At 41.9% G+C, this 13,066-nt stretch overlaps 1 protein-coding gene across 6 annotated transcripts in view; it reads right to left on the bottom strand.

Moving 5' to 3' along the window:
- The window catches only part of LOC139472335 (nuclear receptor corepressor 1-like), a 124,051-nt gene that overhangs the window by 22,162 nt on the left and 88,823 nt on the right, over positions 1–13,066 (bottom strand). For all 6 annotated transcript variants that reach the window (XM_071254790.1, XM_071254792.1, XM_071254791.1 and 3 more), the window contains 8 exons: positions 8,982–9,048; positions 8,471–8,556; positions 7,057–7,143; positions 4,289–4,373; positions 2,476–2,709; positions 2,146–2,256; positions 988–1,070; positions 318–397 (listed from right to left, as the gene is read on the bottom strand). In XM_071254790.1, the coding sequence (XP_071110891.1) occupies positions 318–397; positions 988–1,070; positions 2,146–2,256; positions 2,476–2,709; positions 4,289–4,373; positions 7,057–7,143; positions 8,471–8,556; positions 8,982–9,048 (833 nt within the window). The remainder of the gene's footprint in view (positions 1–317; positions 398–987; positions 1,071–2,145; positions 2,257–2,475; positions 2,710–4,288; positions 4,374–7,056; positions 7,144–8,470; positions 8,557–8,981; positions 9,049–13,066) is intronic.

Here is a 13,066-nt window from a genome sequence, read left to right as displayed (position 1 = left end):
AAAATATCCATGCTCAATGGCGCCAAGCGCTCTGATTGGTACATATCACCATGAGCGTTTGTTATTGTTGGAGCTCAGACAAATCAGGGTGTTTGACGCCATTGAGCACGGAGATTTTTGTTTACTTCCGTCACTGACAGCCGCGAATGAGATATTCTCACCTGGAATTCCCACAGAGTTACAATGGAGTAATTTTTCAGCCATAACAAAAAAAAGGGGCTTCACACACTGTACCCTTGTCGGGAATCGAACTCAAGCTTTCGTCATGAAAATCAACAACAATCATTGCATTGCCATAAATGGAGACAAAGGTATACCTTCACCCTCTGTAGTTGCCACGGTAACCTCATCATCAGATGATTCTTCCTCTGCCTCCTTTTCTTCTTCCTTCTTAGCACTGTTGGAGAAAACTCATTAGAAAGGGATTGACAAATCATAATGACTCAATCATGAATCAATCATTCATGCATCTGCACATTCATGTGGTTTGTATGTTTGTTTGTTGTTTGCGCCTCACTCAGCAACATTCGAAAAGAATCAAGTCTAGACTAGACAATCCAGTGATTGAAATCATGAGCATCAGTCTACACAAGGGAGCAAGAGAGTGAGTGAGGTTTCACACCGCTTTTCACAATATTCCTGCATGACAGAGGATACCTGAAAGAGTCTCTGTACCCATTTAGGGAATCGAACCCAGCCTTCGACGTGGAGTGGAGTGGAGTGGAGTGGAGTGGAGTGGAGTGGAGTGGAGTGGAGTGGAGTGGAGTGGGGTGGGGTGGGGTGGGGTGGGGTGGGGTGGGGTGGGGTGGGGTGGGGTGGAGCGGAGCGGAGTGGAGCGTGTGAGTGAGTATTGTTTTACGCCATTTTTAGCAATATTCCAGCAATATCACGGCAGAGGACACCAGAAATGGGCTTCACACATTGTGCCGATGTGGCATATTGAACCCCTGTGTAAAGAAACACGTCCCTGAATACTGAGTAACGAACCTGAGCGTGACATATTTGTTGTTTTCATCACCATCATCTTGGCGTTGCTGGGACTCTTCCTTTGGCTGCAGTGACTGTTGTTGCTGAAAGACACAACACAACAGTCAGCCCACGTGTTCCGTGGCAGTAGAGACTCTTGTAAGTATAGAGATGTTATTATATAAGTATGTGTGTCATACTGATTTTACGAAACATGTGTCATAATGTCCTGAGTATTACATTGATGAATTCTTTCACAAGTTTCGTAAAATCAGTATGACACACATGTGAGTGTAATAATTTCTTTATTACGCATTATTTCTGAATCCTTTTGAGCTCCTGCATTGATCATGACTGCGGTCTTAAAAATCACAATTGTCGAATAACATTAACAATTTTCAGCTATCATGACGTTTCTTGTTTGACCTGATGTCACAATAAGAATCGAATGACGTCTACAATGCCGTCCGGATGACGTAAACAATACACTGGTGCGTGGGAAATGATATTTGCACTAGTGCCAGTTAATCCTAACCCTATGTGTAATAATTATTGCTGGTAATTGTTAGTTGCAGCAACTGATTGAAGGGTTAGTAAAATGTTGAATACTGTTGGCGCAGCAAGTGGAATTTAGAGTTACCTCCCCTGTATACATGAACATGGCGGGATAGAATGGTCAGTTTGAAATAGGACAGTTTCTAGAAGGCTGGCTGTACCTATAGTTACTTTTGGATTGGCTTATAAACCACTCTGAGCAGTATTTCAGTTATATCATTGAGTGACAGCAAAGTTGATGAGACGTCATTATAGTTATAGTCTACCCATTGTGACCTGATCCCGATGAGTGAGTGAGTTGGGTTTTACGCCGCTTTTAACAGTATTCCAGTTATATCAAGGCGTGTCAGCTTAATGTGGGAGGAAAGCCCGAAGTGATGCAGGTCTAAGACGTTTACCACTTCGGTGAAACCCACGAGCACGGGTATGGTGCTGACAAACCTAGAAACATAATCGGGGCGAACCGGGATTCGAACCCACAATCATAGGTTTCTGTCGTGCCCAAGGGACGGATCCCGATGAAGCAAGAACTGGATGCTTGGGACTTTTTATGTAAACCCCACAGGTGACATTGAATTGTATTGATAAGAAGAGACAGTCGTTGGATCTTCAACACCAACCTACCTGTGACTTCTGTAATGAACGTTTTCTTTTCATGTTCTGTTTCCGTAGCAACTGCTTATAGTTATCACTTTTCTTTGTGAGATAGTAAAAATGAACACATTCTGCCACAGTCTGAAACATCATCATCATCGAAATCATCATCATCATCATCGACATCATCTCTGTAAAAGGTTGCAACAATTAAATTCCATTTAGCAAGTGGTATCTAATGTCATTTTCAAGCATTTAAAACAGTGTATTGTTTTCAACATTTGATGCTTTTGCCCAATGAGACAGAAAATACATTAAATGGCAAGAACATTAAGTGGAGTTTAGAAACATGGTTCTCACCTTTCTTGGAAGATACTGTGCGATAAGGCCAAAGTTCTTTGGATGCTGGAGGTATTTTTCTTTGAAAACTTGTTTCTCATGTTCCGTCCACTTGTTGACAATTTGTTTCTCCTTATAGTCTCCCATAGGGTCCTCGATCAGCCCATTGTTGTTGATGAATCGGAACTTCCGCTGTCGAGCGTCTAGCATCATTGGCGGCACGACGGCGTAGCTGCGCATCTTCTTATCCTCCTCCTGTAAACACGCACACAAGACAATGGAGGCTTGTGGTGGTACCAGCACACATACATACACCAGTGCCTAGCAGGGCTAACTCCCACTACAACTACGACACCACAACTACGACGCCACAAGGACAACACACACAATGCTGCAAGCAAACTTAAACTGTCTTGCAAATGCAAAAACAACCTACAAAAAAAAAAATCTTTAAACTGAACATGTACAGTACTCAACTTCTAATAAGGATATAATAATTATTCCATGGCATATCAAACTAATGACTTCATAATAATAACAATCATAATAATAATCAACCAATAGCATTATATGATGTACATAGCATAGGCTCAACCAAACCAAATAGTACTTCAGTACTCCTATCAATTTGAGAAATATATAACAAAGGCAGGGTTTTACGTGACTCACAAGTGTGAGTCCAGTAGGGCTGTTACGTTTCACTCGCGTATTCGGTGAATCGAACCGTATCCATTCATGAATTGAATTAGCTATTCGTGTCCACAAGAATCAAATATTTATGAATATGCAAGCATGTGCATTTACATAAAAAAATACCTATAAGAACATATTTTATGCATAGATTTCTTCAAAAGACAACACTCTTATACTATTTAATTTGGTCACTGGTCATTGTCGCATTTGAGCAGATACTAGTACCTGGATAAGTGCAGTATATAAATTAATAATATATTAATAAATTAACAAACCCTGTCAAACAATTTATGTTGTTATTGCCTCACTGAATATAACAAATAATACATCAACTGCTGACTTGTTACTGTATTCGTGAATTAATATTCGTATTCATTACCCTATATCTATGATACTAATCGTATCCGCCTCATAGTGTATTTGTTGCAGCCCTAGTGTCCAGTGTGCACAAATGTGGAGAATAAACTGCGTCCCTTGGGACGCACAATAATATTCATTGGAGCTACTGCACACCAAGAGCAGTTATTGGTGTCTGCCATTTCATCCATCAATCATGACCACTGTCCACATGATCACTGATTCATTCCAGGCTCTTAAGTAATCATAAAAACATACAGTGTACTGCACCATTTCATTCCATTACAGGACTCTCATACTGCCCTTGAAACAAGCATGACATACTCATTTCCCCCTCCTATCGCCATTTTCTGACTAAGTCAAAGTCGTTGCCATGGAAAATCTTAAAAAAAAATCCAAACTATCAAAAGGTACCAGTTCATCACGAGACCTATCTATGTGCTAAGTTTGGTTAAGACATATGTAGTTCTGCTCCGGAACTGAAACTTGACAGATGGACAGCACCATTCCTTAATTAATCCCCCTTCCACTTTGTGGTTGGGGATAATAAATTCTTGGGGTCCCTTAGACCCCTACTTTTGCAAGTCCAGTAAAACCCTGCAAATGTATTCCTCTTGATAATTAATCGTACTACAGAAAAAACATGTATATAAAAGCAAGGCGTGAATAATAACAATAACATGCAATTTATATCCTAGGTTGTTGACATGGACAAACAGCTCACGGTTACGACTGCCTCACAGCCCTCCCATCATGCAACAGGAACGCTAGCTATACAACAAACCTCCTGTTCATGTAATCCGTCCATGATCTGTTCGAGCTCAGCCTCGCTCCGTGCATATGCGATACTGCTTCTGGCACCCACCCTACTGATGAAGCAAAATGAAACAATAAATGTTGCAAGATGGCTGGCAGCAACCTGAGCACTGGACTAAACTCACGGTTAGAAGCCAGGGGTTGGAAAAGCGGTGAGTGAGTGAGTGACTGAGTGAGTTAAACGCCGCTTTCATCAGTATTTCACTTATATCACGGCATGTCAGCTTTGTGTTGGAGGAAAGGCAGGTCATAGGTCATTGATGCAGTGTTCCCGCTGGCTTTTGAAACTGCCAGTGCTACTGGAGTGGAAACTCTAAAAATTACCAGTCCCCCCTAATTTTTCGGTCTTAACTTTGAACAAATAAAAAACATGAAAATTACCTTGTTGAAATTCTTTCAACATCATGTTCAGTGCAATGACGTCATCTCTGAAGTAACTTAGTTAGATCTACATGACTTTTTACACAAACTGCAGTCAGAATTTTCTCCTTTTTAAAAAAATTTCTATTTAACCTCGAAGCAAAGCATTATATTATTTCTTTGCACTAAAAACAGACAAGGGGGAACCCAGATGGTAACACACAAGCTGACTTTGTTTGAAAAATATACTCATATGAATATTGCCAATGTTTTGTTAAAAAACAAAGATTCTTAAAGTACTCTATTTTCTGGTCCACAGGGACTGGCAGTCACCTGAGTTATTGGCCAAGCTTAATTTTACCGGTAAAATACTGGTAATTACCGGTAAACGGGAACACTGATTGATGGGCATGGGAATGGCGCTGACAGACCAGGCCTCCTAGTTGAGTGGATCTGTGATCTAATCACAGCTATGGAATGCAATGAACTGCTTCGCCTTTCACAACTGGGCCGGCCACTCAGCAGCAAATGATATGAGATGGAATCAATGAATGAACAAATCAAAGACAAAAATGACCTCAGTGCAGTGTGCGAAATAAGCTGTGTCTAATTCATTTTTGGCTCTTTGGCTATAGAAAATAAAATCAAATTGCCCCGACAGGCCAACTTGAATTTCAAGTGAGCTAAAACATTTTATAATACAGCTGAATATGAATGTTCGAAACGGGATCATCGGATATAATACCAGAAGACAGTTTTTCAGGAGGTCTGATTTCAGATTGCATCACTTTTAGCAATATTCCAGCAATATCATGGCGGGGGACACCAGAAATCGGCTTCACACATTGTACCCATGTGGGGATCCGAACCCGTTCTTTAACCACTAGGCTGACGCACCGCTCCTGACTCAGATCGAAGTTTCTCCTTGTATTTGGTACAGTAAATCAAACCCAGCTATTCAAATCTAAAATTTCACACACTGCCTTAGCACAATAGCAAAGGCCGCATTCCAAAAAGCAATCCTAGTGCTACGGCTGTCGGAAGTCTATGTTCAAGTATGGGAGCTACGATTGTCCTAGTGCTACGACTGTTGGAAGTCCATGTTCAAGTATGGGAGCTACGATTGTCCTAGTGCTACGACTGTCGGAAGTCGATGTTCAAGTATGGGAGCTACGATCATCCTAGTGCTACGACTGTCGGAAGTCCATGTTCAAGTATGGGAGCTACGATTGTCCTAGTGCTACGACTGTCGGAAGTCTATGTTCAAGTATGGGAGCTACGATCATCCTAGTGCTACGACTGTCGGAAGTCGATGTTCCAGTATGGGAGCTACGATTGTCCTTGTGCTACGACTGTCGGAAGTCTATGTTCAAATATGGCAGTTACGATCATCTAAGCGCTACGACGGCTTTGTGGAACAGCACCCTGTAATGAACTTATGAGGAACTGCTGACAATTCTATGATGAGTGATATGAATGAGGGAGGAGGAACTAGCGAGCAGGCTTCAGTACATTGTGAGGAAATAGAGCCAGTGAATTATCCCCCTTAATTAACCCATGTGTTAGAGGCTGATCTCATGCAACTTTGAACACTACTGCAGCACCAGTCAATTCTCAGTGTGGAACACCAAGATTTGGCTGGAAAGATAGTGTCAGAGAATCAAACTTATGTCTCTGTTATAAGCAATCACTGCAACAACTCGGCCATCCCACCTCAATGGAGTTTCAGTAATGGGTAAGGTGTTTATATCCAGAGGACTTACAAGGTTGAGAAATTTCTACAAGGAGTGAAACGATACAAGTTTTCATGTGACGATACAATACACGATACGTTCCTTTCTGTATCGGTACAAGATGTACCGTTGCTAAATAAATTACTTACTACTCCTTTAATGACCTCCACACCCACCTCAGAATTTTTGTCAGTCAAATGTGGTAAAATGTGTTGTAATAGCTTTTCAAGTTCACAACTAAACATAGCCGCTACGAACATGTGTCTACAGCCAGCTTTTCCTTTTGAACCTGCTCTGAAATATTTATTGTCAAGAAGTTTCCCCATGAGTTGACGTATCATATCGTGACGTTGCTGTATCGTTTCACCCCTAATTCCTACTCAAACTAATCAAATCATTTAATTATCAATGATGAGCAAAATGTTCTAACTAATGATTAACAAAACTCCTGCCAGATCTTACTGAAAATATGTGAACATTTTATTACATGGTAACTATTTCATCATCTTCGATAGTGTAATATATCTCAATTCTATTATGATAAATATACTGGACCCAATCGCTTGACAGCTTTGTTTTTAGAAGGGTCATAATCAGCATAGTTATAATGATCTCTGATCACCTGTACAAGTAGACTTATTACCTGGCAAACCTTTCTTTGTCCTCCCGAGACTTCTTGATTTCGGGAAATATCTTCTCATAAAATTCTCTCATTTTGGCATCTTTTGCTCTGAAAGAAATGTTAACACACAAATATTAATGCCTAATTAACAGAAGAGGAAATTCCACTGTTGACTGACATGTATATGACGATTGCTGCAGGATCCCATAAAAACAGAGCCATTAAACATTGTAGAATGAGAGTTTCGGAAAACCAATTTACTTTTTCAAATCTGTGCGTACAATCTTATACTCATTTGTCAATCACTGGTTAAAAGTTGATAAATTTTAATGAAATCCCAATGGCGAAATCTTTGAGAACAGTGTTACAGAATAGAATCAAATAATCTTGTACCTTGTTTCTCATATTGTTGGATTGTGCTAAATGTGCTTTAATAGTGCTTTATAGGCAAAATGTTACCATACACTGATTTAATTCAATTCATTTGAATGTAAGGTTGAACTTGCCAATTTCTATAGTTGTGTCCAGTTTTTGAACAATGTAGAATAGGGAACAGAAACTTGCTACAATATCTATTAAGTAGGAGACACAAATCTTTTGGAGTGAGTGAGTGAGTGAGTTGGGTTTAACGCTGGGTTTAACGCTGCTTTTAACAGTACTCCAGTTATATCACAGCGTTTCAGCTTAATGTGGGATGAAAGCCTGAAGTGATGCAGGTCTCAGACATTTACCACATCGGTGAAACCCATGAGCACGGGGTGACAAACGAAGACACAAAATTGGGGCCAACCGGTATTTTGAACCCACAATCATAGGTTTCTGGCATGCATAAGGGACGCAACTCTGCACAGCGAATCGTGGTGCCTTAGATGACTGGGCCACCTGTGCCCCAAAATCTTTTGGAAAAATCCCTGTAGTGAATTTGAAGACTTCTGCCTGGAATGCCCCGGAGACTGACCAGAGGGCTACTGGCATGTCTAAGACACAGGGGACACTAGTCATGTGTCAGTTACGTATTGAATGAGGCTGTTCAAACCTCTAGACCAGCAGGCTACTGGCATGGCTAAGACACAGGGGACTCTAGTCATGTGTCAGTTACGTATTGAATGAGGCTGTTCAAACCTCTAGACCAGCAGGCTACTGGCATGGCTAAGACACAGGGGACTCTAGTCATGTGTCAGTTACGTATTGAATGAGGCTGTTCAAACCTCTAGACCAGCAGGCTACTGGCATGGCTAAGACACAGGGGACTCTAGTCATGTGTCAGTTACGTATTGAATGCGGCTGTTCAAACCTCTAGACCAGCAGGCTACTGGCATGGCTAAGACACAAGGGACTCTAGTCATGTGTCAGTTACGTATTGAATGAGGCTGTTCAACCTCACAACATACCCAGAAAGGTTATCTAGAGTAACCTCCCTTGGAGGTTTTCTTACTTTCTCTTGGCATTATTCTCCAGTCTCTCCATCTTCTTCAGCCATCTCTGCATCAGCTGGTCATATCTCTCTGTCAGGTATCGCTCCTGGACACACAAACAGCAGTTATAGCAGTTATCACAGGGTAACAGCAGGCATATATCACGATAGCCGCAGGGAGGTGGGAGGGTTACAAGAAGGTGATACGCGGGTTATAGCGGGTTATAGCAGGGTCATAACAGGGTTATAGCAGGGTGATGGGAGGGTTATAGGCAACCTGAGTTGCATATTTATCGGATCGTAATACCAAGTTTATCAGTTTGGTTTAATAGTATCAAAACCATGATCCATTTATGATAAGAGCATCTTGAAATGTATTACAGAACAATTCCTGAAATAAATATAGATGATAACTTTTTCGATTCCTTGGATCTCAAGATTCTTATTTGTTACATCAGCTGTGGTTGTATGCTCACAGACAGACGGGGAAATGCAGTGTATATCTGGTATAAATCCCTGGGTGGCATCTTACCCGTATCTTCCTGGCCTGGTTCCTCTTCTTCAAGTGAAGGATCAACCGCTTCTTGAACACCTGGAACCTGTCACAGACAGAAACCCCTCATTAGTGCATTGTCCATCTATCTCACACATCATACTGGATATTACATTGTTTGTTGTCTAACGTTACACTCAGCGATATTCCAGCTACATGCAACGGCCTGTAAATGATCCAGTCAGGACCAGACAATCCAGTGATCGATATTGGGAGTAACCGCCCACATCTATCAACCACGTCACTGAGCCCTACCGAACTATCAATTAGGTCACCACTTACGACCAGCTTAGGCTACTGGGGACCTATTCTAACCCCGAACCGCACAGGGAGATCAGCATGGGTCACTGGGGACCTATTCTAACCCGGAACCGCACAGGGAGATCAGCATGGGTCACTGGGGACCTATTCTAACCCGGAACCGCACAGGGAGATCAGCATGGGTCACTGGGGACCTATCCTAACCCGGAACCGCACAGGGAGATCAGCATGGGTCACTGGGGACCTATCCTAACCCGGAACAGCACAGGGAGATCAGCATGGGTCACTGGGGACCTATCCTAACCCGGAACCGCACGGGGAGATCAGCATGGGTCACTGGGGACCTATCCTAACCCAGAACCGCACGGGGAGATCAGCATGGGTCACTGGGGACCTATTCTAACCCGGAACCGCACGGGGAGATCAGCATGGGTCACTGGGGACCTATTCTAACCCGGAACCGCACGGGGAGATCAGCATGGGTCACTGGGGACCTATTCTAACCCGGAACCGCACGGGGAGATCAGCATGGGTCACTGGGGACCTATTCTAACCCGGAACCGCACGGGGAGATCAGCATGGGTCACTGGGGACCTATTCTAACCCGGAACCGCACGGGGAGATCAGCATGGGTCACTGGGGACCTATTCTAACCCGGAACCGCACGGGGAGATCAGCATGGGTCACTGGGGACCTATTCTAACCCTGTACTCAACACAATCAATACGAAAAGAACAGCAATATCACAGTGGGGAGGACACCAGAAATGGGCTTCAGACATTGTTCCCATGTGGGGAATCGAACTCGGGTCTTTGGCGTGGCAAGCAAACGCTTTAACCACTAGGCCACCCCACTGTTCCAATCTCTGGCCCAACAATGTCTGGTCGCTTCACGTATCACTATTGTATATGTTCCTTGGCCTGCTGCTAATGTTGCCAGAGGAGAGGTGAGGTGAAATGGGGTTTAACGTCGCATCCAAGATTATTGCACTTATGAAGTGTGTGTGTGTGTGTGTGTGTGTGTGTGTGTGTGTGTGTGTGTGTGTGTGTGTGTGTGTGTGTGTGTGTGTGTGTGTGTGTGTGTGTGTGTGTGTGTATTAGTCCGGACTGATGTCGATTTATAGTGCTAGCACACTGAGAAACCATGCAGCAGTTTAGCATGAATACCCCACTCAGACACAATATACTGACTCCTAGCCGAACAGTCCTTGTTTTAGCCCCTTAAAGGGGCACTGATCTAACGCAATTCCCCGGGACTGGTTGTTGCCTTTGTTATTGTTTTTTCCCAGTGAGTAACCGGATGTAGAGCAGAAATCTAGACTAGCTCGCGACCTCTGTTGCGCCATTCGTAAGCGCATTAGTCACTTTTATGGATACCGGTAGTAATAAGAGCGTATGGTCACATTGATCAACAAAATGAAATACAGTTTTCGAGATAATAAGGAAATGTAGGCATCTTTGTGGGTAGCATCGGTAATGGTGACGAAGTTTTGATAAGTCACTTGCTTGGTAATTTTGCGATTTTCGTTTACACTATTTTGACTTGCAACACAAAGTAAATATTTCACCTGAGCATTGCCTTTTTTATAGTGTGTATATTTTTTTACTGTCAAAATGTGTAACATATTTATTAAACGTCTAAATATTCAGTTATTTTACAAAGTGACTGAAAAACATTTCCATCTGTATTATTATGATAACGAATTCCAAACATTTTGATGTTTAATGTCATCACCAAGAGACTGAAAATGTTACGTTGAAAAGTACATTTCTATGTTGTTTGGCTTCTAATCCTACATAATAATCTGTTGTGATGTTTGTAGGCCCTTTTGATCGTCTTAATCAATCTTGACAGATTTTTTAGTCAAAATGACTGAAATATTTACACATTTTAAAAATTGCCTGAGAGAATCACATTTTACAAATTGACGGTAATCTATACACGCTTACAAAGGAAATGACCTGTGAAAACAACGTCTATCACGCATTGAAGAATTTCCCAACCAAGACGTAGAAAAACAAGAACGAATAGGTTCAAATGAAGGAAAACAAAATGCAAATACCATAATTACAACTTACCAAATTTATGTGTATAAATAGGCAGCTTGTGAATATCCACACAAAGAAATACTATCCCACTCTTCTGCAGCTATACAAAATAACTTATTCGATGTCACGTGTCTCTGTAACTATCAAATATTCTAAAAGATATATATCGTTTCGGGTGTCAAGTCTCAAGGGTCGGCTGAGAAAGGCCACGTGACAACTATTTTCATTACGTCGACGGTTCTTAAAAAATCCATTGAGTTTGATAACAATGAGCAACCAATCAACGTATTATCAGTTAACCCTTTGAACAAATTGTATGTTGTTTTTACATCGGCACTTCACGCCATGATATGAGTGTATTCCCTTTGTTTTAGTAAACCTAGACATGTAAACACTCACTTTTGACATATCCACTGTGCAAGATAACAGTGATTAATCAATGAACGTATTTTCTGTTAATCCTTTGATGACTAGGAACGATCCGTTGATTTACAAAAAAAAGTAAATCAACTGATCATTCATCTCTTGCTGGTCTGCCACGTGCATATTACATAACCTCACTTCAAACCTGGATTTAGATTGAATAATTACCCCAGGCACAATAAATGCCAAATGAGAACCTTTGTCAGGTAATCTAAGTGGTGCTACCACTAATTGTACCTGTAATAAATTCATTAACTGAGCATCAAGTGAATGACGACAAATACACAAGTGTAGGGTTATACGAGAAAACGTGTATGACAACAAGGGAGTAGTAATCATATTACACAATCCGAAATCCGAAAATGCTTTCACTGCATGGATCCTTTTTTAGTATTAAACTATAACCATCTGGGGTATTTCCAAATGACGACTTCCGATGAGCTCCGCCGTTCTTTTTGTCTGTTTGTTTAGGCTGAAGAAATTATTTAACATGCGCCCTTTGTCGAATCTTTATAGATCACAGTTAACCAATCAGTGTTTATGCAAAAATGCGTAAAACAAATATTGCCTCCAGCCTCCAAGTTTATTTAGCTGTCCTTGCAGACGGTTGCCCAGTCTCAGGTCACGCTCAGTTGCCTTGCGTATCATCCGGGTACTCACGGGGGAAAAAACAATAACAAAGGCAACAACCAGTCCGAGGAATGGCATTAGATCAGTGCCCCTTTAAAGCAGAGCACCAGACAGGGTAACAACAAGTACCATCTTTTAACTTCTTTTGGTATGACACGGCCGGGGATCGAACCCTGGATGTTCCGCTCTACCACAAGACCATGGAGGTGGTCCTTGCAAGAGGTAAAAATATGAGGGGTAGAGTACTATGATGATACGACCCGTGAAGATCTAGGGTAGAATAGGTCTTCAGCAACCCATGCTTACCGTAAAATGCTACTATGCTTGTCGTAAGAGGCGGATTACGGGATCGAGTGGTCAGGCTTGCTGACTTGGTTGATGCATGTCATTGATCCCAATCGCATGGATCGATGTGCATGATATCAATCATTGGATTGTCTGGTCCAGACTCGATTATTAACAGACCCCCGTCATGTAGCGTGAATATTGCTGAGTGCGTCGTTAAACAACAAACAAACAAATCAAACCAATCTGGCCCAACAACGTCAGCATGCTTCACGAATCACTACTGTATATTTTCCTTTGGCCTTCTGGTTAATGTTGCAAGGGGTAAAGATATGAGGGGGAGATATCGAGCACTATGATGATACCAAGTACAGAGAGTGCACCTCTCAAAGCAATTTCCTTGATGTAGCTAATAGG

This window comes from Haliotis cracherodii, unplaced genomic scaffold, assembly GCF_022045235.1.
Source record: "Haliotis cracherodii isolate W230 unplaced genomic scaffold, xgHalCrac1.p SCAF_24, whole genome shotgun sequence".
Lineage (NCBI taxonomy): Eukaryota > Metazoa > Mollusca > Gastropoda > Lepetellida > Haliotidae > Haliotis > Haliotis cracherodii.
This window is presented reverse-complemented; position numbering and strand designations above follow the sequence as displayed.